The sequence below is a fragment of the Necator americanus genome, chromosome X (genome assembly GCF_031761385.1).
Source record: "Necator americanus strain Aroian chromosome X, whole genome shotgun sequence".
NCBI lineage: Eukaryota > Metazoa > Nematoda > Chromadorea > Rhabditida > Ancylostomatidae > Necator > Necator americanus.
The window spans coordinates 13,026,840-13,051,479 of NC_087376.1; the positions used below are offsets into that span (position 1 = coordinate 13,026,840).

General features: G+C 41.8%; 3 protein-coding genes across 3 annotated transcripts in view; all 3 read right to left on the reverse strand.

Annotated features, from left to right (window-relative positions):
* Positions 1 to 24,640, reverse strand: part of RB195_022794 (uncharacterized protein) — a gene marked incomplete at both ends in the record, with an annotated part of 65,596 nt that overhangs the window by 17,066 nt on the left and 23,890 nt on the right. The window contains 5 exons of the mRNA XM_064210022.1: positions 1,769 to 1,897; positions 13,340 to 13,418; positions 13,507 to 13,579; positions 13,640 to 13,736; positions 22,447 to 22,572. Of these exons, the coding sequence (XP_064065903.1) occupies positions 1,769 to 1,897; positions 13,340 to 13,418; positions 13,507 to 13,579; positions 13,640 to 13,736; positions 22,447 to 22,572 (504 nt within the window). The remainder of the gene's footprint in view (positions 1 to 1,768; positions 1,898 to 13,339; positions 13,419 to 13,506; positions 13,580 to 13,639; positions 13,737 to 22,446; positions 22,573 to 24,640) is intronic.
* RB195_022795 (uncharacterized protein) lies at positions 7,566 to 7,946 on the reverse strand (the record flags this gene model as incomplete). The annotated part of the gene is made up of 1 exon (XM_064210023.1): positions 7,566 to 7,946. The coding sequence occupies one exon, from the start codon at positions 7,944 to 7,946 to the stop codon at positions 7,566 to 7,568; it is 381 nt and encodes a 126-aa protein (XP_064065904.1).
* Positions 8,968 to 10,386, reverse strand: RB195_022796 (uncharacterized protein; the record flags this gene model as incomplete). Its single annotated transcript, XM_064210024.1, has 3 exons — positions 8,968 to 9,349; positions 9,553 to 9,668; positions 10,042 to 10,386. The coding sequence occupies 3 exons, from the start codon at positions 10,384 to 10,386 to the stop codon at positions 8,968 to 8,970; spliced, it is 843 nt and encodes a 280-aa protein (XP_064065905.1).

Consider the following 24,640-nt stretch of genomic DNA (forward strand, 5'->3'; position numbering starts at 1 on the left):
CTAGCTTTTGTTTCAGAAGCTGCTTCCAATGGACTAACCTGTGAGACTGTGAGAACGTCTAGAAATAGAGGGAATAAGTTCACGAGAACTTTGATCAAAAGCGTTTGTGCCGGTTGACATCAAATAACCTCCAGAAATCGATCTTAGAAAATAATCATACTAAATATATCCTGATAGAGCATCATCTGAGCAGTTTTAAAATACAGCACTTTACCTGCACATGCCGAACACTCAAAACAAAACAAAAAACGCAAATTTCGAAGTTTTTGCCACCTCTTTCAAGTCAGAGTGAACGAAAAACTCCTCCTTATGACAATACGTTCACATGATATTTCGGTGGCAAGGGTAGGATAACTGTTCACAATTAGCAGGGGATGAAACGACATCGCTGATTTCCGGGTAAACGTCCTTCAACATTCGATACTGAAAACAAAGTCGAAACTATCAGTTCGAATTCAAATTATTCTTCTTCATCACTTTCTAAGGCTGTCAAGTTTTTTGGCGAAATAATCCTAAATCGACTTTAAGACGAGATAAGAGGAGTTTAATGAGAATCCGTTGTAAGAACAAAGTCTCATCTTCGAACGAACTTACATACAATTGAATTACTCTCCACAGATATCAACTTGTCGATTGTCAAATTGAAGCAAGACCCAAGATTGTTAACAAACTTTATTAAGGTTAACATTTCGGCGTCGTCGCCTGCGTGAGAGCCTGGAAAGTCAGATCATTTGTAATATATCCTCTCAAATGTCTCATTTAGAACAAGTCATAATTCTGTAAGATGCCACACCCAAAATCAAAACCAAGATAGCCCAAATCGTTCTGGGTACCTAAGTAGCCGCGTTGCCATGACATTAGCGGATCTCCGCGTGATAAAATCGCTCCGTTTATACTAATTAGGGTGCGACCCGCATATGACCCCGTAGATCTAAACCGACAAAGGTCTTGACACAGAGCCAGTTTGTTGGTCACGGGTATGCACTCTTCCTTTCTATTCATTTTTGGTCTTTTAGCATTTATTCAAAATGCCTCCAAAGTTCTGCAAGCCACGGTTTCGGGTTCGCACGATGGGATCGTGGCAAACTGCAAAAAGGAGCATTTTCATTACATCTTTTGCGATGATTCCGAGAAGGGTTGCTGCTTTTGAATGTTTCATCCCATCTAGATGTTCTTTAATAGGAACAAAAGAACATATTACACAGCTTGAAATCAGGCAAATGCGATCGTATATTCTGTTTCGGAGTAATTGCTTCTTGAGATTTGTTCTTGATACATTAGCAATGTGTCCATTAGAAGTTGCGATCCGCTGCGCTAGGTTAACCGCATCCCAGATAAGCACAACGAACAACCCAATGAATCTTTTGAGTTCGATTTTGGATGTAGCATCCTATGGAATGATTACATTTTCTGGATGATGCATTTGAGAGGATATATTACAAAGGGCTTGACTTTACAGGCTCTGATGAAGGCGATGACGCCGAAACTTTAGCCGTAATAAAGTTTTTTTTTTTTAACAATCTTGGGTCTTGCTTCAATTTGACAATCGACAAGTTGCAATCTCTATGTCAAGATTCAAGGAAGGTCGAACTTTCGCGTTTCTCCACGGATGATTAAATAATTTCTTTCTTACAGGCATTTCTATGTCAACTAATTACTTAGCAAATCTTCCAACATCGTCTCTGCAACCACCTTTGGTGATATTACTGATTATTCGAAACTCCACACCAGTGTATGCAAGGGAACATAATTATCATAGATAACTCACCATTATGAGATCATTGTATAGAATAATTTTAACTTTTCGGCGATTCAAGCTGCTCCATTCGAAAGTCCCTCCAATCGAGTATCCTTCGACGGCCTTTATCAGTTTTCTTCGTGCGCAAACCAAATGTGGCTAAAGCTGCTTGATTAACTATTAATGCAATTGTTTGTATGGGAACAAGTACTTAATCAAACATAAAACTGCTCCATGAAATGCTTCATGTCAGTGATGAGATATCAGAAAAAAAGTGTGTGTCAAAGAGTCTGATGTAAGTTAGTCCACGTAGGATGCCCCAACGCGTTCATTTCAATTCAAATTATTTTGAAGTTTACAAACGGGGGCCTAGCGTACACAGCTTGCACTGACTTGTGGAAGTTAGCCAATGTATCGACCAGTGTATTGTCCTCCCAGACCAGTCTCTTACCAATATCAACCAGAAAGGATGAAAAGCTTTTTTTTTTTGGCTGTTTCGAACCATCCGTGCAGTCCTCTTACTAACACTACTACACCCACCCCCAGAAAAGAAAAACACTATGGGAACTAAAACCACTAAAAAATGAAGTTCACGAATATGAGCACGATAGTGCTCAATTCTCTCTAGTAATCTAGAAAGTGGTGTGTGAAACAGCGCTGTGTGGTCTTGCCTTCTCAATGGGCAACTCCTTATGCGATCGAACGCGGGAAACCTCGTTTTCTTCCAACGTTCAAAATCCAACTAATATCAATATAACTCAGGCAGCCGTGGACACCTTGCGGATTGTCATCGTTCTATTACCCGTAATAGGTTGCATCGTTAGGAAGATAGGTTCATACAAAACTGTTTCACACACACACACCCTTTTCCGGATCACTAGGGGAATTGAGACGTTTATGCTCACGAACTACACCTATACTCCTATACATCACTGAAGAGATCCCAACATCGTCAATTTCGTGATGCTCCACCTTTAATCCAATAATCAAATTACTCTAATGTTATTCGACTCGTTTAAGACCGCACACACGAGTTGCGTATACGTTACTAGTGCGAGGTCTTGCTTTCACTAGGTATTCGCACGTTTGTGTTTGCCTACTGGAAGCGTACGAACTACATAAGTAGCACAGTTAAACTGTGCACAGTTTCTCAAACACTGCGAAAAGGTGCTGTCGTTAACCACACTGCCAGAGCTCATGCCCTGACAGGTCAATGCCTACGAGAAATACCGAACCATGTAACATTCGTTTCGTCACTTTGAAGCGTCAGGAGCTGTTCACACGAACTCCAACAAGCCGCAATTTCCAGACTACTGCGTTGCATTTGCATTGCAGTAACCACAGTATTACGTATCCTCCCGTCATCATCACTGACAAACACACATTTATTTCACATTTATTTCATTTATTCATTTATTTATTCCGGCGATGTCAATAAGAAGAAAGTGTCGCATGCGCTACATACGACCTTGGAAGGATAAATACGCGGGGAACAAAAAAAAAATCGGTGTTTTCTTTTTATAATGGTGCGATTTTAGCTGCAACGCACCACCTTGTGCACGCGTTGCATTCAGTGCGAACAGCCGACAATTGGTGAACATCGTAGCGATAAATAAGCAATAAATAAACAAATAAATAATAAATATTAAGTAGTAAATAAATAATGAACGGTAAACAATAAATTGGCAAGTAATAAATAAATAATCAATAAATAAATAATAAGTAAATAAATAAACAATAAACAATTAAATAATAAATAATCAAATAAATAAATAAATATTGCACAAATAAAAATTAATTAATTAACTAATAAGTACCCTAAAATCTCATAGATAAGGCCGCCAAAACATAAGGCCGGTCTGAGATCTACGCTCGCATGCACTGCGGACGCAGTGCATTCCCTTTTTTATAGGTAAATTTGTTGTTCTCAACTTTTTTATACCTTTCATATATTGTTACTCAGGAGTTGTTTAGGAAGAACTCGATGGCTAGAAGAAATTCATAAATAGCTGCTTACAAGCTTGACGCGGTGAAGTTTAATTTAGAACATGGAACATCAGTTGCAGCCGGTCATTTTGAAGTAGCGGAACATTTGATTCGAATTTGGAAGCCAGACAAGGAAAACAGTTGCCGTCAACAAAACGTGCTCGCCGCTTCGGAAAATTGAGGAAGCTGTGTATAAATGGATTGTGTAGAAGCGAGCGGCAAGCAGAACTGTGATGGTTAAGGACATTAGAGCAGAAGCTCTACGGTTCGCAGAGGAATCAGGGTGGCATGATTTCAAGGCGTCGGCCCCTTGGTGTAAAGTTTTTATGAACAGAAAAAAATTACCTAACTGTTAGAAGGAGAATCAGCGTAGGTCAACCACTGCCAGATGATCATGTGGAAAAATGTGCCAACTTTAGAAAATTTGTGCAAAAAATCTCTACATATTTCTCCCAACCTCGGAAACGTCGACAAGGTTCCAGTGTCCTTTGACATGGTTTTTGGAAGGACCGTGGATAAAGTTGGAGCCGAAACTGAAAATATTGATTCGACAAGGCACGAAAAATCGAATTTTACCGTTGTCCTCTCCGTGACCGCCGCCGGAGAAAAACTGAAGTCGCTGACCATTTTCAAAAAGAAGTTGATCCCGAAAGAACCTTTCTTCCTGAGGTTGCTATCAAGGCCAATGTCTAGCTATAGCCTCCCGAGGTTGCCATTAACAAGCCCTTCAAGGATAACTTGAAAACAGGATGGGAACGATGGATGACCAACACAGCAGAAGCTAGGTGTTCCAAAAGCGGCATCAGGAAGAGGATGAGCTACAGCAAGGAAGCCGCTTTGGTGAGCGACAGTTTCTATAGTAGGATCAAAATTAAATCAATCAAGTACGCAATTGCATACGTGGCTGGCTTCCCACTAGGCGCTTCGGTGGAACGTAGCGGCTAGGAGTGTGGTGAAACATTTACTGGCACCATCCGCCCTAATGCAAACCAAGTCTTTCATCTTTTCGGAGTCGATAAATTGGTACAGACCTGTCTTGGAAGATAAAAACACTGATTTGATCATCGGCTGGCCCCGACAAGTCATTGTATACGCCAACACGCGTTCCAAATCCTTAACGATTACGAATTGAATAAAATGCTTAGGCAGATCATAAGTACATTGATACGCCAGTGAATTTATCCTCTATCCTTTAATAACAATAATAACAATTATAGTAACAATTACAATTACAATTACAATTACAATTATAATTACAATTACAATTACAATGTAATGATATAATAATAATATAATGTTTTTGTATGAATTTAGGCGAAAGATTTCATAGTTTTCTTTCCTCAGTTCTATATTTAAGGAACATTTAAACCTCAGCTTCAAACACTCCTTCAATCACCTTGATCACCTTGACTCCCGTTGATCTTGGAACTGGTCGAGCGGGCGCCAGTAATTCTTCCACTCCGATCGCGTGCCAGAGTCGCCCAGTGGTTCCTCTTTTCGCGTGGGACACAAAGGGCATCATAATTTACTTTGGAGGACTTCGTAAAGAAATCTGACCATAGGGTCGGCGGTCTTCCTCTAGTGCGCTCAATATCGTGGGGAACCCAGTCGTTCACGGCTCTGGTCCAACGGCTATCGTTAAAGCGCATAACGTGTCCGGCCCACCTTATTTTCCTTTCCTCGGCAAACGCGGCGGCATCTCTAATCTTCGATCGCTGACGCAGGAGAGAACTTCGAATCCCGTCCCTCGCTCGCGGGAAGCAGGATACTCCTAGCATTATTCTCTCAATTGCGTTTTCTTCCTGCTTGCGAAATGCCCAGGTTTCCGAAGCATAGGTCAAAGCAAGAAGTACGGTGGTGTTGAAGAGGTGAGCACGGAGCCGGGTGTTCCTGGTCTTCTTCACTACATCCTCGATGCTCTTGTACGCTCCCCAAGCCGCTCGTCTCCTCCTGCCCAGCTCGGGGGTCATGTCGTTCATCATGTTCAGTTCCCGACCCAGATAAACGTAACTGGTGCATTCGGATATGTTCGTTCCGTTGAGCGTGAATGGGGCATCCGAGACTCATCCGTTGCAGATTCAGCTGAAGACCGATGCATCCACATGTTTCGTCGAATTCGGTAGGCATTCGTTTCGCTTGGCTGATGCAAGGTGTTATCAGTACGATGTCATCAGCAAAGCGCAAATGGTATAGCTGCCGACCATCAACCTTCACTCCCATGTCGTCCCATTCCAACTTTCGCACTGCGTTCTCGAGGGTGGCTGTGAATATTTTGGGTGAAATTGTATCACCCTGTCGGACCACCCTCTTCACGTCAATGATGATATATTCTTGTAGAATGTCGAAATTCTGGTCGTGAAGTTACTGTACAACTCTCGAAGTCCCTTTATGTACTGAGTAGGGACGCCTTGGTTGTCCAAGGCTTCCACGACCGCTTCCGTCTCAACTGAGTCGAAGGCCTTCTTTAAGTCGATGAAGGTGAGACAGAGCGGCATCTTGTACTCTCGTGATACCTCGATGAGTTTCGAAACAGTGTGAACTGTGTATATATTATATTGGTATTGAACAACTCCTTCAAGCAACTGAGAAGTTGTAAGCGTTTCATAACCATGTCTACTGCACGTGCTGCGTTGCACCTCTATGACTCCTCCGCGTGTCTATCTCCTTTGAACGTTTGCCTCATGTTGGTAACGTGCTTTCTTGAGTGCGTATCGTTAGGTACCCGCAGCCTTCGCGACAACCTGTCCTTAGGGGAAACGACTGGTAACGGCTATCGTTAATTGCTCTACGCAGCAGTTAATAGCGTCACCAGAGCATGGCCTGCGCTCGGCTTACGCCTCTCCCATCACATCGTCCATCTTCGGCCCTCATAGTCTAATGAGGTGCGAAACATGCCTCGCAGGAGCAATTATCTCTGGTGTTGCTTCTACACATAGTATCGATCGCCTACGTATAGAGATACATCGAACGATTGCACACGAAATCACAGAAATAGAAAATAATAGTGTTTTATTTATGTAAAACGAACAAATCGAAACTTTTACAAACTACTGCAATATCTTACAAGAATTAAATAGTCTGTATAAATACAAATACACATTTATATCTTCTATATAGTTTTTTTTTCAATCACAAATCTACATCTTTCAAAAACCAGGTTCTGGTTTCTACACCTTTTAACTTTTATTTTGTAACGTTTTCAACTTTCAGCTTCATTTATGTTTTCTGATGTTATTTTTTTTCTTGTGCAAATCTTTCACGTTCTTTCTTCATTTTTAGCATTTTCACTTTCTACGTCCTTTTCCACTTACTACGTTGTTACCTTTTTGTTCTTTGAACCTTCCTAGAAATCAACTCTATTACTTAATTGCAATACAAACACGGCACATGACCTCAGTGACGTCGCGATGGATGGGCGTGGCTAAGTGATCATAGGCGGACTAAGATATACTCTGGCCTACCGACAGCCTCTTCTGCAGGTACTTGTTCGGCCGCGGGTACCTAACGACTGCGCCCCCCCCCCTGCTTCCTTCAGAAAATGGAAACACACATGCAAATGGCTGCATGAATAGCGAACAGTTAACATGATCTGGCGTGGAGCGTTATATCTATCAGTAGTATGCTGTCGTTAACGTCATTTTATGTTAAAGCATCATTCTGTGAGGGAACAGAAGGAAAACCCTTACTGCGAGTAATACTTTCAAATTCTTTATATTACATTGGCATCAACGAAGTGTTTGAAGCTGAGGTTTGAACGTTCTCCAAATGTACAACTGAAGCGTTTACAAGGGTACTATGAGATCTTTCGCCTAAATTCATTGACTTAATCGGAGGGCTGATGTCATCGCCTGACGCGATTACCCGTATCCTCGCCGAGGTGTGCCGTCCTTGAACATTGCTCTGCCAGCATTCTCGATCTTCTGTGAGATTCTTGCGCAGAATCAATCCATTCGTCGCTATTCCACATTCTGCGAAACCTTACGTCTCGCCTGAACTGCCTATCCACGCCAAGTATCCTCAGGTCCTCTTTCACCACCTCTGTCCGGAACTTTCTTCTTCCGCCAGGTGGCCTTTTCCAGCTTGAACTCGTCAAACTTCTCAACACAATGAAGAAGGCGGTCTGATGTTCTCCTTCAAAACGTGACCAAAGAAGCGTAAACCAGTTTTTGTGCTCTTCGAGTTTCCATGGCGGTGCAAGATGTTGAAATCTTCCACGTGTCATCCACTGGTACGTCATAAAATTCATTGTGGCATACCGCAGGCCAAAAATACCCAACCAGTCGTTTAAACGTTTTCCTTTCCGTACAATCAAATATCTTCATCATCGCAGACGATGCTGCTTAACTCTACGATCTGTACATTATGGTGAAGCGGATTGCAGCTAGATAGACAGCTTGACTTCGCTGGTAATGGGGGGCGACCACAGGCATTTTGTTAAGGAGTTAAATGTAGAAGTTGCCTTAGCGCATCTTTGCTGAATATCTTTCTCGCAGCTGTCATCGAGTTCTATCGGTTGTCCGTCCACCCTGATTCCCGTTCGAGGTCTTGAAGAGATTCACATGCTTGCATTTATCAGGGAGCAGACGTAGTCCACAGGGTTCAGCTAGCTTCGATACAAGGGTGACAACAGTTTCGTACTGCTTTCCTCGAATATAACAACATCGTCAGCGTACTCGAGATCGGTCAGGGGGCGTCCTGATGGTGCTAGAATGATATCCGCAGGGCACTGATCTACTGTTCTAATGTTTCTAACGAATAATGTCGTCGATGGCGAAACTAAACAGAAAGAATCCCGCCACTGCCCTTTGTCTTACTCGCGTTACCACCTCAAACGGTGTTGTACATGCGGCTGGTGTTCGAACTGCAGCTGTTGTTCGTTGATTCATGTAATCAAGCAAGCGAACTAACTTTCTTGGTACTCCATCGACCCTCGCAAGTCATTGTATAGACCGACACGCGTTCCAAAACCTCAACGATTACGAATTGCAGTAAAACGTGTTGGCGCATCTCGATTGGATTGATACGCCAGTGACTCTATCCTCCTGTTCCTGGTTAATGCGCTCCAAAACCTTGTTCACAACACGTAGCAAAGGGAATCCTCGATAGTTCCTAGGGTCCGTGACGGATAACTTCTTATGGAGGAGAATTATGATAGCGTGTTTCCCTTGTCAGGTATGCTTTTGTCTATCCATATTGATTTTTGTCATCTCACGAATCCCAGAAGGAGGGAGATATTTCAGCCTTTATGTGCTAATCCCGTCGTCTCCACCACATTTTCCATTTTTCATCTTTTGGATACAGACCAAAACCTCCGACTCGGTTGGTGATTCTTCGTTAACCGCATATGTCGGTCTATCAACGTGCCCAAGTTCAGGAACTGACGGCGCTTGCCGTTTCAGTAAGGTCTTGAATTGATCCCTCCAAATTGGAAGGGTTGCTTCACCGACAGCCACTCCATTGGAAGTGTTGATGGCTGAAGAACATCCTTTCATCTTGACGCCACACTGTTTTCGCAAAGCATAGGTTTTGTGCGGGTCCTTGTCCTCGCATGCTTTTTCAAACTCCTTCGCTCTTGACGTCCACTCTTTATCGCGATCTTGTTCCAGTTGACGACACAATTTCTTTCTTAAACACTTTTCCTAGTTGAAATCACCAGTGCTTGCAAAGGCAAACCTCTTCCGCGGCATTTAAACTGAGAATGTTCTCCTTGCAGCTCTGGATGCACCTTTTGAAGGAATCCCTATCGCAAAGCTTCTTCCTGCTCCATATTACAACATGAATAGATACACACTGCCGGAATCTTGTCCTGTATTTTTCGTCTTTCAGACCTGCCACGTCGATTTTCGGTTGAAGAGGAACTTATCGGTTTCTCTTGTGGAACCGTATCTTGAGGCTGAGAAGAACTCTCTGACAAAGGGATGTTCTTCGTCAGAACGTATTCGAGCTGAAGTTTGAGATTCCTCACCTTCCGGTTGCGCTGCTCTAAAGGCGTTAAAAGGGATGACTCCTGCCATGTAAGCTGATGCGTCGATGATTCGTCTTAAACATGGAAGTTGTGATAAGGCCCGTATTTTCATTTCAGTCCAGCAAATGGTTACCGTTATTCGACGTGCGCTCAGCCGGATAAAACCATTTACCAAGAACTTCACATTGTTATTCAAGACCCATCTTCGCATTTGATACTAAAAATGGCTACCTGCTGGCTGTGTATTTTAGACATCGACGCGCTGAGTTAATCATAGAAGGCGTCCTTACTGTTGTCTTCAGTGGTTTCCGTGGGTACGTTCGTTCTCGGACAGTTACGATCCAAAGCTTACGTCCGTGCGATTCCGAAGTCGTAGAAAGGCGCATCCAGACGATGTTGAGCCAAATTCCTCCACCAGGTTGTTGTAATCGTTCATCACAGCTATTGCGCAGCCACTTACTTGCCTTTCATCAGCATCGCCGCAGTATATGGTAAAATTTCCGATGCTGATGACAGGGCATGCTTCCTGCACTACAGCAAAAGGCACACAGAGATATCGCAGAAGCCTAGACAGGGCGGCTTCTTGGAGTTCGCTCGATAGTGTTCGGCAGTTAAGCGTGACGAAACGATTGGTTGTTGTCAAAGATTCCATGCTTCCTTCAGGCAGTTGAACCTTATATGTTATGGGCTCTGGCATGATGCTGGACGACGGCACCTTTTTGCAATGTATGAGGATCTTTCGCCATATAACATAGCTCATACGTTTCCAGTGCGTACACTCGAACTCCTGATTGCTATTAGTTAAAGCAGGGCCACCACGTGCAGGAAACAATCAGACTCGTATACGCGGCCTAAATTCATACAAAAAAAAGAGCGTTGTTAGAAGAACACAATTCTAATTTTACAGGAGATGTCACTACTATTAATTTTCATTGATCATTCAAGGCGAGCGAAGCGAACATCACAGAATATCTGGAGTCGAACTTTGGTCGGACGTTCAGACAGGTGCTATATAATAAAACGGGCTTATTCTGTCACGCGTGTGTGTTTGTGTGTGTAACAAAATTCCAGAACGCGGTGGGGCGTGTCCAACGGCGTTAAATAGGTTTGCTGGCGCCGGAAAGCGGTAAAATGGGGTAAGAGGGGTCCCACGGTGTTCAATTGGTGCATCGGTGCCAATACGTTTAATTGGGGTGGAATGGGTCCCATGGCTTCGAAATGGTGCGCCAGCGCCAGAAACGGGCAAAATGGCTTACGAAGACTTGAAGTAAATTTGCCAAGAAGTAAATGAAACGTGGTGCGCATGAAAGATACTGTTGCTTTTCACCCCTATATACTGTGACGCAAATCTATTCGGCTGCACGTTTGCCTCATTGGCAACATCCTTTCTTTGGAAGTTGGATCCACGAATGCAAACGATGATGACGTCCGTCACGTTCAGACTGGTATTATAAAAGTTCCTGGAGGAATTTCCGGTTAAGTGCTGCCAGATGTGTCATCACGACTAAACAGTGTATTATGTTGCAGAAATTCACTCTTTTTTATCACCACTTTCAAGAGCAAATTTCGTCTTGAATAACTCAGTTATTCGAAAATCTGACATTGTAGTGAAGGGTAGATAGCTGCCTTAACATTCTTCACTCTATACAGAGTGATACTTGATTGGGTTGTAAAAATGCCTCTCAGGTTCGGAAAAATACCTGTCTTTTTGCATTTGAAAAAAAACAGTTTCTTTTTCTAAATGACTTGCTTAAAAGAAAGTTATCGAAGTGTTGGAGTATTATGTACATTGTTATCACATCCAGGTGCATTGTGTACAATTAGTACCTAGTAATTTGTTCTTGTAGTATACCTTATTGCCATAGCTATTTGCTGTAATGTTATCCCTTATCACCCACTTATTTGTTGTCATGTTATCACCTAGTTATTTGTTACTATGTTATCCCTCATTACCTAGTTATTTGTTAGTGCATCATAATCGATCGATAGTAAGGTCAATTGGTGACTCAGGGTTCGCGCACAAATGGGCGGGGTTTCCCAGGCCAAGGCGTATATAAGGGCGCGTCTGCGCATACAAAAGGCAGTTGATCGGATAACCGAGCAAGGAAGAGGTGATCCTCTGAACTCTGGTAGCGAGCCAAAATAAGGCGGATAGCCTAGAACCGGCGAAGGAAACCGAGAGGTCCTGAGTGGAGGAATTCCATTAATCATCGAATAGCTGTTGTTGCGGTGGAGGTCACGCGCAACATTTCGAAATAGCCAGGAGTAGGCGGATTAGGACCGGCTAGTGGCATCACAGCCGCACTTACCCTGCGTCACCAATCGGCACGAGCCTAGTATTCTCGTTATCCTTGATACTCATAAATCTCAGTGCATTGCCGTCACCTCATTAATCTCAGGAAGTCGCCATAAGATATCGAACGAGTTGTTCTCCCTCACTTGCCATTTATTGTCATCACTTAATTCAGATAAAGAATATATTGTTCGATTGTGTGGTTACTGAGAGCAACGGTCTATACCGTGAATATTTTCCATCGTTTATCTTATCTGTGTAATCGTGGGGATAAACAAACCGCGGACCACTTTCAGGCTGCAGTAAGCGCCCACCTATATTCGTGAGATACGACGTGCTGTAATTAAGGTGAGATTTGTGTTCTGGAATCCCAGTGCACTACCCGGTCAAGCGGTAATTACATTTACAATTTACCTTTACAGAAGAACTTATCACAAACACACACACGTATACACATACATATACACATATACACATACACATACAAATACACGTACACATATACATACACATACACATACACACATATACACATACACATACACGGACTAAGCGCGTTATTATATAGCATGATTCTTTGGTGTGATATTAAAATTCTAAATTTTAAATTCTGTCCCATCAAAATTCCAAAAAAACTACGAGGTGGAAAAAACAGCGATATGACTCTTTTTTAGAGCAAGCCTTTTTCTCTGAGAAACTACATGAAATTTATTTCTTGGTCCTCTTATGACAAAGTTATTCGCGATCTTCCAGACCTAACAATGTGCACAAAATCTGATTTCTTTTGGTCATTGAGCTTTATTACATCCCATTCTGAACTGCTGAAAACTACCCACGCACACTCCTTTACGACTCACTTCCCTTCCCTTCCCTATGAGAAAATCACCATCAGCTACCTCCTTTACATCCGGTCCTTTAACGATATCATATCATCATTGTTGGTGGCAATAGTTCAATAAAACACACCATCGGCGTCACTATTCACATAAGTTGTCAATGAATAAGAAAGTGGTGGTGAGCTTAGAGCACTCGGTGAAATATCCGACTAAAAATGCACTACACAAGCAATGGTTCGAGACCTTTCGAAACCGCCCTAACGCCCATAGAGCCTTTCATCCTACTGAGGTCGATCGACTAGTACCACACTTGCCCACAAAACACTGGCTTGATACATCGGATATCCCTCGTAAGTCGCTGCTGTATAAGTTGCATATATGTTCATATACATCAGACGATTCTGAATTGAAGCCGAAAGCGCAAGCGTATCCCAAGCGGATCAACACGCCAGAAGTTTCTTCTCTGTTTTTGTTCTTTTTAATATGAGAGTGGAAAATTAGTGTAGACGAAAACTTCGTACCGGGACGCCTTCAACATTGTTGAAGAAGCTCATCTGTTCGATGAACTCATCATTTTGTGCTCGAATGCTGTTAGCACGACTGAAATTAATGTGGCTGTTTTGCAAGTACTGCTAAAGGCGAAGGATAAAATAAGATAGGGAAATAACAAAAAAAAAGAATCCAATACCTTATTATTTTTTCTACCAGAGCAATCGCTTCATCCACTTTTTCAAAAAAGTTTGTGGTTCGCTTCTGTAGCTCTGCAAAGAAAAAAAAGTTCTCGGGTTGGAGTTTCCTTTTTTTGAACACATGGTTCTAACCTTTGAGCAGAATTACAACTGTGGGTAGTCGTTGCACTGGTCTAATCAGTAAGTCTTGAAATCGATTTCGTTGAAATTCCACAGAGCACTCTTTTGCCTGAAATACTAAGCTTTACCACATAAGAAATCAAATCTTGCTCCATCACATCTGATTTTTAGCAATTTATTGGTTAACTACTTTATTTTTGGTTGGGTTTACAACCGTTTTTCCCGTGGAATATACAGCAGTCCATTATCACACATCACAGTCTACACCGCATAATTGAATTTGGTAACTACATTGAGAACGTTTCCATCCAGCCGCATCCAAATCCAACAGCACTGCGTGAAGTGCCTATGTTATGGTAATTCATATCTGGCTCTAATATAAAGTCCAAATTTGTTCGTCCGACGCGAATTATCACAAGTGTACCCTAGGTAATAAAATCGTTTCGTTGCGTAATTCGCTGGGCTCTTCACTCTTCATACATCACATGGGTGCAATATTAAGAGGGATGTATGTCGGGGCTTTATGTCAACTTAACTGGAACTTGTGTCGGAATTGCAGACTTCTTGTGAAGTGCGCTTCGCATGCCTTCAGTGATAAATGAAAATTTAAAGTAGGACCACAGCACTCTACAAATTTCTGCTTCGGAACTGAACTGTTTTGAATCGAAAACCGAACGGAACTGATTTTATTAATAACAGCGATTGTCCTCGCCCTTTTTATAAATGAAAGCATTGTTGAATGATTATGCAGCGTTCTTGCTAAAGGTCCCAATGCCGCGTTTCAGGAATACTCAATCTTGATTTGACATCTATTTCCTTTCCACGGCTATAATATCAAAGCTTTTCTCGTCTTCTTTCCTACAACTAACACAGAATGGTGTGATAAGACTAAATGATGTGGGACGTCCTCATCAAAGTGATAAAGATAAGGGTCCTACGTCAGATCAGCAAAACAGTCAGCTCCTAACTAAAACGGTTATCTGCATGCGTGCATCTAATTTCTGTAGAAGCTTTGCGAACATGCTGAGGAAAACGCGCAGAGGAGACATACGGAGTAGTACATTTGAGTAAAACGTCACGCAAGAAATCATTTCATTTTATTGCTTTCTGGCGTTGGCGAACACTTCGATATCGTGGGACTCATATTACTGCCTTCTGATGCAATCCAACACGCTCATTTGACATCGTAATACCCGTTCTACCCCACGAAACTAATTTTTGGCGTCGGCGCATCTATTTGACGCCGTAGGGATGCCGTCTGGCGCCAACATGCCTACATGACGCAATCGGATCCGTCACACCACATCGTTTTGCCATCTGATGTGGCCGCATCTATCTGGCGCTGTAGGATCCGTCCCACCCCATCTTACTGTTTCCTGGCACAGGTGCACCAATCTCACGCTGTGGGCTCCGTTCCGTCCTTCTCGCACTGACACATTTACCTGATTCTGTAGAACCCACTTTGTCTTTCCGCTTTCTGGCGATCGCATACCGCTCCGGCTGCGCCGGACCCGCCTCATCTGTCGCCGGGGGACACGCCCTACCCCCACCCTAATTTCTGGTACTGCCTCAGTTATCTGACACGTGGGACGCCTTTCACTGCCTTCTGGCTCCAATAAACCTAATTGGATCAGCCAGACCTGTTTCACACCATCTTTTTGTTTTCTGGGATTAACGGACCAATCCAGCGCCATGGGACGCGTCTCACTATCTTCATCTATCTCTATCAACATGCCTAAACTTTTTTTCCACAATAACATGGAAAAACCGGAGCCATGTAAACTTGGTAACTTTTAATTTTAAAAAACCCACACGGGACGAATAGGTAGATAAAAATCGTCAACGAACGAAAGAACTGTGTATAAATACTGCAAAGAAAAAAGAACGGAAGTATTCGAAGAGGAGTGCGGAAGGATCTAATCTAATGCTAGGATTAGACGTGTAACAAACTTTCACATTTGATTCGTTTTTGTGTTTAAGTTAAGTTCATGAACATTATCAAATGTTTTTTTTTTTTTTTGCAACGAAATTTAAAGACGCAGTTGTTATTTTTGAATATAAGTAAAACACGAGGAAAAAAGTCATCGTAAAAATTATGGCTAGAAAAGGATCTTTGCATAGTAAAAGGTTAAAATAGAATAATAAATCACAACTTCTTAGCTTTATGGATTCTGCAAGAGAAGCATAATCCACCATTGAAAGACCTTGGAAGGAAAAAAAATGAGAGAAAATGCGATAAGTTTGCGATTTGTGAATGCTTTAAACTAACTTTGAACTAAAACTTTCACTCTGCCTCTACAGTTCAAGGTTCAAACGCTTCTACAGCTTCCCACGAATTGTGTAATCGAAGGACCAATCCCTTTATTGCTTTGTAAAATTAAAGGTAAACATATTCACAAAGGTTTATAAGCTCTCCTTGACATGTGACTAAAAGTAATCCTCCTTATCATATCTTTCATACATGTTCACGTAGCTCCTAGCAATATCGCAGTGGCAAAATGCTCGCTCGCATGATTCTGGCTCTAGTTCGGCCTCCGTGGGTGCGGGACAAGAGGTACCCGTGAAAACCGGCTGACCGCTCCTGTCTTCCCTTCAGCACCGCGCTCCTCCGCGTAATTACGACTGCCGCTCCACCAGCTATACATTCTCCACGACCGCCTGAGATCACCTACACCCCGCCTACCTATTGCTCTCTGATCAACGCCGCGCGCGACGTTCGCGCCGCGACGAAGCGGTAGATAGTGCGAATTTTGGAGAGGGAGTGAAGAACGAATTGCCGCAGCGAATTCTGATGTACGGATATAGTAAACTAAGCGCTTATTATTGGGAATAAAAGAGAAGAAGTAGATCCTTCTATCCAATGTAACTTTACATAAGTAAAAATTATCTCAAAAAGATGCTCCAGGGAAAAGAATAACATGCATATACTTCCACACATCTCATAATTTAACACATTTCATGCCCTATGTCTTCGATATAAACTAGCAGTGCATAAGTATTTGTTTGTCACGATGCCATTCAGCGAATTCGTGTTCAGCTTCAACTGCAGCAGCTATAATAACAGTAAATTTATGCGCTTATTACTTTGTATACATTTTTCAAACTCCTTTATACATTTTACCTTTTCAAAATTTTACATAGATATAATGTTTATATACAGCACATGCCAAATATTTCAATACATGCTTGTACATTTTATACAGTTTTATATAATAGAAATCTGAAATTATATGGTTCTTCAAACTTCTTTCAACAGCGTTTTATCGCTTCATCTCTATCTATTCTCTGTATAAAATCGATATGACAGGTTAGGTATATTAGTGGCGAACAGAGACCTTTGTATCTTCGAGATATACCTTTAGGTACAGTGTATGTCTGTGAGGCATTATTCGCGCCTCGTTGATCGTTGGACGTCAATTTTACCCAGCTAGATGAGCAAAAAGAAATCCTTAGAAAGCGAAGAAAAAAGTAAAAATGATAGCATAACACCGATCAGTGGGACATTTTTTGAAACATCACTTGCATTCCCAGAGATGAATGAGTGTTTCCCCCCTAACAAGTCGAGACAGAATAATTTCATTATTACTCGCATTTCTAAATGGCATATCACTTATACAAATCTATTTCATTCTTTCCTTCTTTTATATTAACTTGCAAGCACACTTTATGTAGACCTTCGAACAACATCTAATATCATGTTCTTTCTTTTCCATTCGATTTTAAAAGCGCATCATAAGAGCTGTAGGTGCGGCGACAAAAAATCGTCGTAAGAGCGGTAGACGCGGCGAAATGGGAGGGAAGGGAGGCGTGGGCGGGGCATCTTGAAGACGTAGCACAAGAGGAGCAGTCAGGCTACTGTAGCGATTATGACGGTATCAGGAGACGCGCGGTGCAATTAGCGACGCTCATTAGCCTCCTGGATACGCGGCGGCACATCATACGGGTACCTCTTGACCGTTCCCCCGGCCTCCGTTGATGTAAAATTTCAAAACAAACAAGCACCCACTAAGTGTCTTATTAGGTAGCATAAAATTTTAATAGTTGTTTCATAGCAGAAGTAGGTAATGTTGATAACTGCTTAGGAATATTGCACAAGACATCGATATTCGTAACTAACTATAACAACAACAGCCTCACACTGCAATATAATACAGTATAACAGTACAGTACAAGCACGATTTACATCTGCACCTTCAAAACCTTCGGACTCGTAGTACATTCTCAAATCTCGTAGTAGTGAAAGAACCTTCGCAAAAGCAGGGAACAAAGCACAAGAGAACAACTATTTCTGCGACGTATGCAAAAAGAGGAAAAGCTTTTGCTCGTGCTTCTAAAATAAACACAGTTGAAAACTGCATATCCAACCACTGCCATTTCGTCAGAGACTCGTCTAATAAGAGTATATTTAAAACGATATTCCACGAATATCATTTAAATCCCTCTCTAGAGGAATCAGAGTCGGGTAGTCGCGAGGGTACATGGTGCACCCCCAGCGGCGGGTAGGGGATAATCACTGACCAAAAGCAACCTTGTGCTGTCTTGAGAGGCAGGTAGACTCAGGGGACTGCCTTCCTGTTTCTGCTGGGCTAGGGTTGACTTGTAGGATACTTGTCTCAGTCCGGCAAAAAACCTGCAGCTCTTGGAGGTGCAAAGCAGGCCTAGTTCCCTACAATAAATAAGCTCCACTTGCGTACCCCAGGAGGACGCAACGTTCTCCCAAAAACCCATGGGACTAGAAGCCTGCAATCTGCCCATAGGTTTTGAAAATATACGCGACACACAGTAATAAAAACTCCTGACTCTAGGAAATTTTGATACTGTAGCGCCAGGAAGGACGGGGTTGCAGGAGTCATCTAGACTGTCGAAACGGAGGACTAGGATGATGATCTGTCCTTATAACGCCCGTACGCTTGCATCGGATGCGGCCATTCATGATCTGATGATGCATGCAAAGAAGATTAACTACGACGGCATCGGACTAACCGAGAAGACAACATCACCCACTAAACCCCGTATGTGACACTGGAGAAGAACTGTTATTAGGAACACGCAACAGTAGGGAGTTGGTGGAAGTGGTGTTGTCGTCAACAGGAGTATGGCAAAGAACATCGTTTCTTTCGAACAACCTGGCCAGAGTGTGATGACCCTGGATGAAGAGATGTGGTTCAAAGCCAGTTTTGACTAACATTTTCCCCTACGCGCCAGCATCAAGCTACGAAAAAGGGGCTTTCAATATGGACCAACAGAAATTCGACAGAAATTTCCACAAGGTCACGCTCTAACGTCTAATGCTACAAAATCAAAAGTGGTGCAAAAAAGATGTGCTCCTAGGTTCCCAGGGAAGAAAATCCGTTAATGCACTTATTGCCCCCTTCTGAACAACGAAACCTTGTGTTTTTGTCTCCTGTTTCTGTCCTTTCCTCGGGTAAAGTTATCTTTTCGTTACGCAGTGCAGACAACCCACAGTGCTGGTCAAAGACTCGAATCACTCTAACTCTTGCAAGAGTCGTGTCTTATTACAATCGCTCTACTACAACCAGCACTACTCGTCCTTTTATCGGTTCCTCGTTTAACCTTTTCTATATCTGAATATTTATCGTTAGAAGAATATGTTGCCCTTAAAAAAACAACTAGATGTAGTGTCAAACAAGTGACTATCATAACACTACAACCTCAACGCTCAACCAAGAAACTTGTTTAGTGCTCGGAAGAAAATGTCATTTATCAATTAATTATTACTTAGCTTGCTAACAGGAACATGGTATCTACTTCACCTGCAAGGAAAAAGTGGAGTTCTTCACGGGAGATGACTACTTTCAAACAGAATTAATGCACAGACTTCGATTTTTTGAAAGGTGCAAAACCGGAAGTTGTGACAAAACTATACCAAGGAAGTGGATTGTAGAACTGGCAAATACAACCAACCGCCATCCAGAATATCGTTCTAGCACCGCGAGTTATGTATATCTAAAATGCAGTAAATGCTATCTCTGTCTGGCAAATTGTTTATTTTAACTACTCATTCTCAATCGCGCACAACCACTACAATCTTCTATTGTACTGTATGGGAACTCATTGTAGACGCACACATCATCCCGCGGCAGAATGGAGGAAAAGGAGGAACCGAAGTAAGACTGCGCTCAGCAACAACTACTTATTGGAAGTACATTCGCTTGCTATATCGGTTCAATGTTCCATCAAATGCCAGCGCTCACGCTTAAGTTCATCACCAACGGACAAATTGCAGCAATGTAATCTTGCTGAAAATGCATCAATGACGCACATGTTACGTGTTGTAAATCTGATGACATTGCAGTAACTGTTGGTGTATAACACGAAGATCAACTGCAGGTGGTGACATATAAATCGACCGGACATTCATCAATCTCATCTTCAACATCGACGAGTCGACTATTACCACAAGTTGCATCCCTTTTTGACCAGGAGATCGACTAATTTCGAGGTCAAAATAGTTGAATTCCTTAAACGATGGTGTGCTGTCTCAATACCTTCAAGAAAATAATGTTCTACGCCACTGACAGTTATATCGAATTTCATTTGTTCATTGTTACTTCTCGTACTATTGATCTCCCGAAAATATTTCAAACAAACTCTGTTCTATTCCCACACCATTATTTGCTACTTTCATGGTTGCGATCAGAGTTGCTTCTACTATGCACTTTACTAATGACACTAATGATACCGTGGAAAGAAGACTACATAATCTGTTATTTTCACTAGAAACTTTTGTATTGCTGCAGAAGATTTTTCTAATGCTGTTCTCAAAGATTCGTGCAACCCTGAAAGAGAACAGATATTTTCATGGAGTCATGTTCGTAATGCTAATTTATTGGCTAACAAGCTCAGATAAATTTTGATACGGTGTGTATTGTTAGGTCATACTTCCGACGACATGATCTTGAGGGAAGAGGGTTGCAACGAGAATCGCTAATTGCGCTGCACAGCAATGTTAAACTATGTGCGGATATCGAAGAATAGCAATATGGTTGAAGTCGAAATATTGCAATATGGTTGAAGTACTAGGATTTCTCTGTCCCTTCCTTAACTTTTTATTCCGATTCTTTCTTTTTGATTTGAATTCTAGTTTTGCTTTTTTACTAAATTAAGATTAGTAGACTAACAAGTTCCTCCTATTTTCGTTTTACTGAATCTTCCTTGCTACTGATCGTCTGATAAAGTGCGAAATATGGCTCACAGGAGCATCTCAGGTATCTCCCCAGGCATATCTTAGGGACACAAGTCCGATGGATAGTCATCACTATACTGACTGTACGACTGTGTATAAGAGTACTGATTCATTGAGTATGGAGGTATATCAGGTGACTGCTCAACAAATACGCCAATTGAAAACTTTGAGTGAAACGTTCCCAAAATGCAAAAGCCGAGGGATGAAAGTAAATAATGAAACTAATTTACTTTCTGACACTAATAAATATTCCAATTTCTCTTTTTCACTTTCCGGGAATTCTACTTCTCAACATTTGTTGGTTGGCTAGCTTTATACCCTTTCAACTTTTCCAGAAGCAAATTTCATCTGTGATTGCCTTCAGTGAGATTGACGGAGCTTAATATTCACGGCTGATCTAGGATATTCTGCTCTAGTCTAGCCACAGCCTATTCTCGGACACAGATTCGACTGCTATGGTTCATTATATGAACAACTACGTGGACAGCAAACATTGGCGAACTACAGCCCAAAATCATCAAAGTAACATTCACCCAAACCTCCGGAAAACAATTTTGAACAATTACACAGTCGGCATAAAATGTGTTCATTGGAAAGACGAAATGCGTTCTAGCTGAAAGTATGCTCCATCTCTTCTATACTGATGCGAAAAGCTCCTACAAGCTCTTTATTCATTGTTATTCTAGGTTTTTTTTTTTTGCAAAATAGTGTATGAGTAGGATCAAGTAGCCTTAGGAACGAAGTTTTCAAGTAGTCTTATCGTTTATTTTGTTGTTGGGAATCTGAGATTTCTGTTCGGTGGAATTCGGATTTCTCCTCCGTTTCTCAGTGGAACTGTGCATGAATAACGGTTTTTTTTCTAATAGCAGGAGAAGCAGATCCTAAATCCATTTTCTAAGAAATTCAACTACGCATAATCACACGAAAAATGGGACAGAAATCCAATTCCAACACACTGAATTCTTTCAAGATTCGCGCTGCCATCAGAAAATTAGTAAAATAGCGAAAAAATCAGCTCAGTATTACGACAACGATGGATGCTAAGTGCATATTTATGAAAAGAATGTAACAGAAATTAAATCTCTACCAACTGTAATTTTAGTGACAATCTAGGAGCGAAAAAAAACCGCTAAAACTAGTGCTTGCTTCGTTAAGATGACGTAGTTTTATTCATTATTTGTTAGATGAAATAAGGAAAAACAAAAACAATGAGCTACAAGAAGCTTCATGTGCTCCGTGTAGAGAAGCCAGTGCGCCCAGAATGCAACTATTCACACAGATCACGTTCTACGTCGATGTAAAAATCCATAGTACGCTGATGTACTGCTGGGTTTGCGTTATTTGTCAAGGACAGACTACAACATGTACGTAAAAAAAATGCAAAATAATCATGCTAGCATTTTCACTTTGAATGTGACACCTTAGATACCCCACTCTCCAGAAGTAATTTGTTTCACTGTGCCACAAAGTACAGGTGCGCATTCCACGCCAAGCATTTCTGGAGTCATGACTTTACCTGCTTTACGCCTGTTTTTGTGTCTAATATCTATATGGATCAGTTTGACCACAACCTTCTACGGCATGTCCTTCGCTCCAGTGCATGAAAACTTACTTTGATAAATGCATGGATGCGAAGATTTGACTTGTCAGCCGCGCTTAGTGCGTTTCTGGCAGTATCGTAACTGTTCGAATATGGTGCATATACACGATCCATTTCCTCGAAGGCATCTATCCAGACCTAAATTGCCAAAAACAAAAGAGTGGAAACAAAAATGGTTTTTAGAAGAAGAAATGGTGTGAAATCATCCCTTTTTCATCTTTTTCATACTGTTTTTCCTTCTTAATAGTGCTAAGAAAGCTATAGAGTCAAAACAACATGAAGCACGTTACAGTTGCGCGAGCTTTTGCGCTCGAAGCGAAACGGTGTAGCGTAGCGGTTAGGACCGAGTGAGGACTCTTGCTACCACCGTTCATTACTGCAGTTCGCGATGATCCCACTTACGCGACTGCACCGTGCTTCATGTCGTTTTGACTCGATCTTCTGTCTGTCTGTATCTGTCGACTTCGATCTCCCTATATGAACTAGTTTCCCTGACGTAATTCTTGTCGCGTTTTTGTAATGGTATGTCAATTCTGTGAGACTCATGCTCTTAAAGCCAGCATACCGGGAATCTGACGTGGAGAGGGAATCCGCGAGAAAAGATGTATACACATTCCGATCCACTCAGTAGCTTATTCACTGGTTTCACTTGAATAGTTTGAGGAGAAGACATCACTGATCGTCGACCGCTCGCTTGTGGATGCAAAAAACGGCGTCTTCCAGGAAGTTTTTTTTACGACATTTAGGGAGAGATGTGCGGAACCATCCCCGATTCCGCAATATACAACCTTATCTCTATGTTTTTCCGCGGAATTACTCGCCAAGTCCGATTCATGGTATGCTGCCTTTAATAGAGTGGACGAAGGCTCAACAGAAAAAAAAAGATTTTTTTAAGTAAATTTTCATATGATAGAGTTTGATATATTATAATAAATAGTCTAGGAGGTCCTTTTCCATTACTTTTATCATTTGTTCTGTTTCAAGGGCGCTTCTTAAATCTTAACCTAATTTCTGCCCCATTTCATTGCGTAATTGTGCACGACTTTGACGCCTCGTAGTCGTAATACGACAACCCTCATTTCTGCGACATCGACTACAACAAACAATAATCACTCACAATTACCCAAAACCTTATATTAGTATAAGTGATTCGATGAGATTGTCACCGAGCTCCAGTTGAAATACCACATCAATATGCCTTTTGACGATAATGATTGACGGTAAAAAGTCCCGCTTCCCGTATTGCACCTCTCTGAATGGTTCTGGCACTCGTCAACAAAGGGTAGTCAGGCAGGTACAGTCACATAAAAAAGAACAGTATTTGAATTCCTAAAAACAGGTTTTAGAGGTACCCTGCGAGCATAAAAAAACGATACAACTATTGGAGAAGAACTTTGTTAGTACTATGCTACATAACTCTATTCATGTACTATTATACTGCATGTGTTGGTTTTTTTGTTCAGACGAAGGTTCCTTATCACCCTTCAACTGTTTGCACAGTGTCAAATACTTGTTGCACATATAGCTGCTAGCAGAAATCAAAGCGAAATTTCGTTCCTTTCCGGTTCCATTCCCTGATATTCGAGAATAAGGTGAAAATTGTTTCAAGTTAGGAACTAAAATCGTTTGATCCCTTTCCCTTTTTATCGTTACGTGCACCTTCTGAAAATGAAGTATTGTTGAGAAGAGGTGCGAGACAATAAATGGCACTATAGGTTTTTTTTTAAATAGTAATGTTGCGGGTTAACTGAGTTCTTACGTTATACTCCCTCGAATGACGCAATTTTGAAAAGTATGGTGGATTGCTGCCTCAGAATTAGGTTATCTGATCTTTATTATTACCCATATGAAATATTATATAAAAGAACAACGTAGCGCAGTCGGTAAGAGGTCCACTGTGGCCGCATGGTCGATGTTCGAAACTCCCTAGTGCCAAACAAGTCTTTCATCCCTCCAGGGTCGATAAATTGCTTCAGAACTTGCCTGGACGGATAAAAACACTGACGTGATCATCGGCTGGACCCAGCATGTCCTTGTATAGCTCAACACCCGTTCCAAAACATCAACGATTACGAATTGCAGTAAGGCCGCCCGCCGAATTCACAGCCACGTGGGCGGCGCCGCTCGCGCGGCTGCTAACTCTGCGGGCAGCCTAAAACGCATTGGCAGATGTCAGATGCTTTATCTTTTTTTTTTATACAACAAT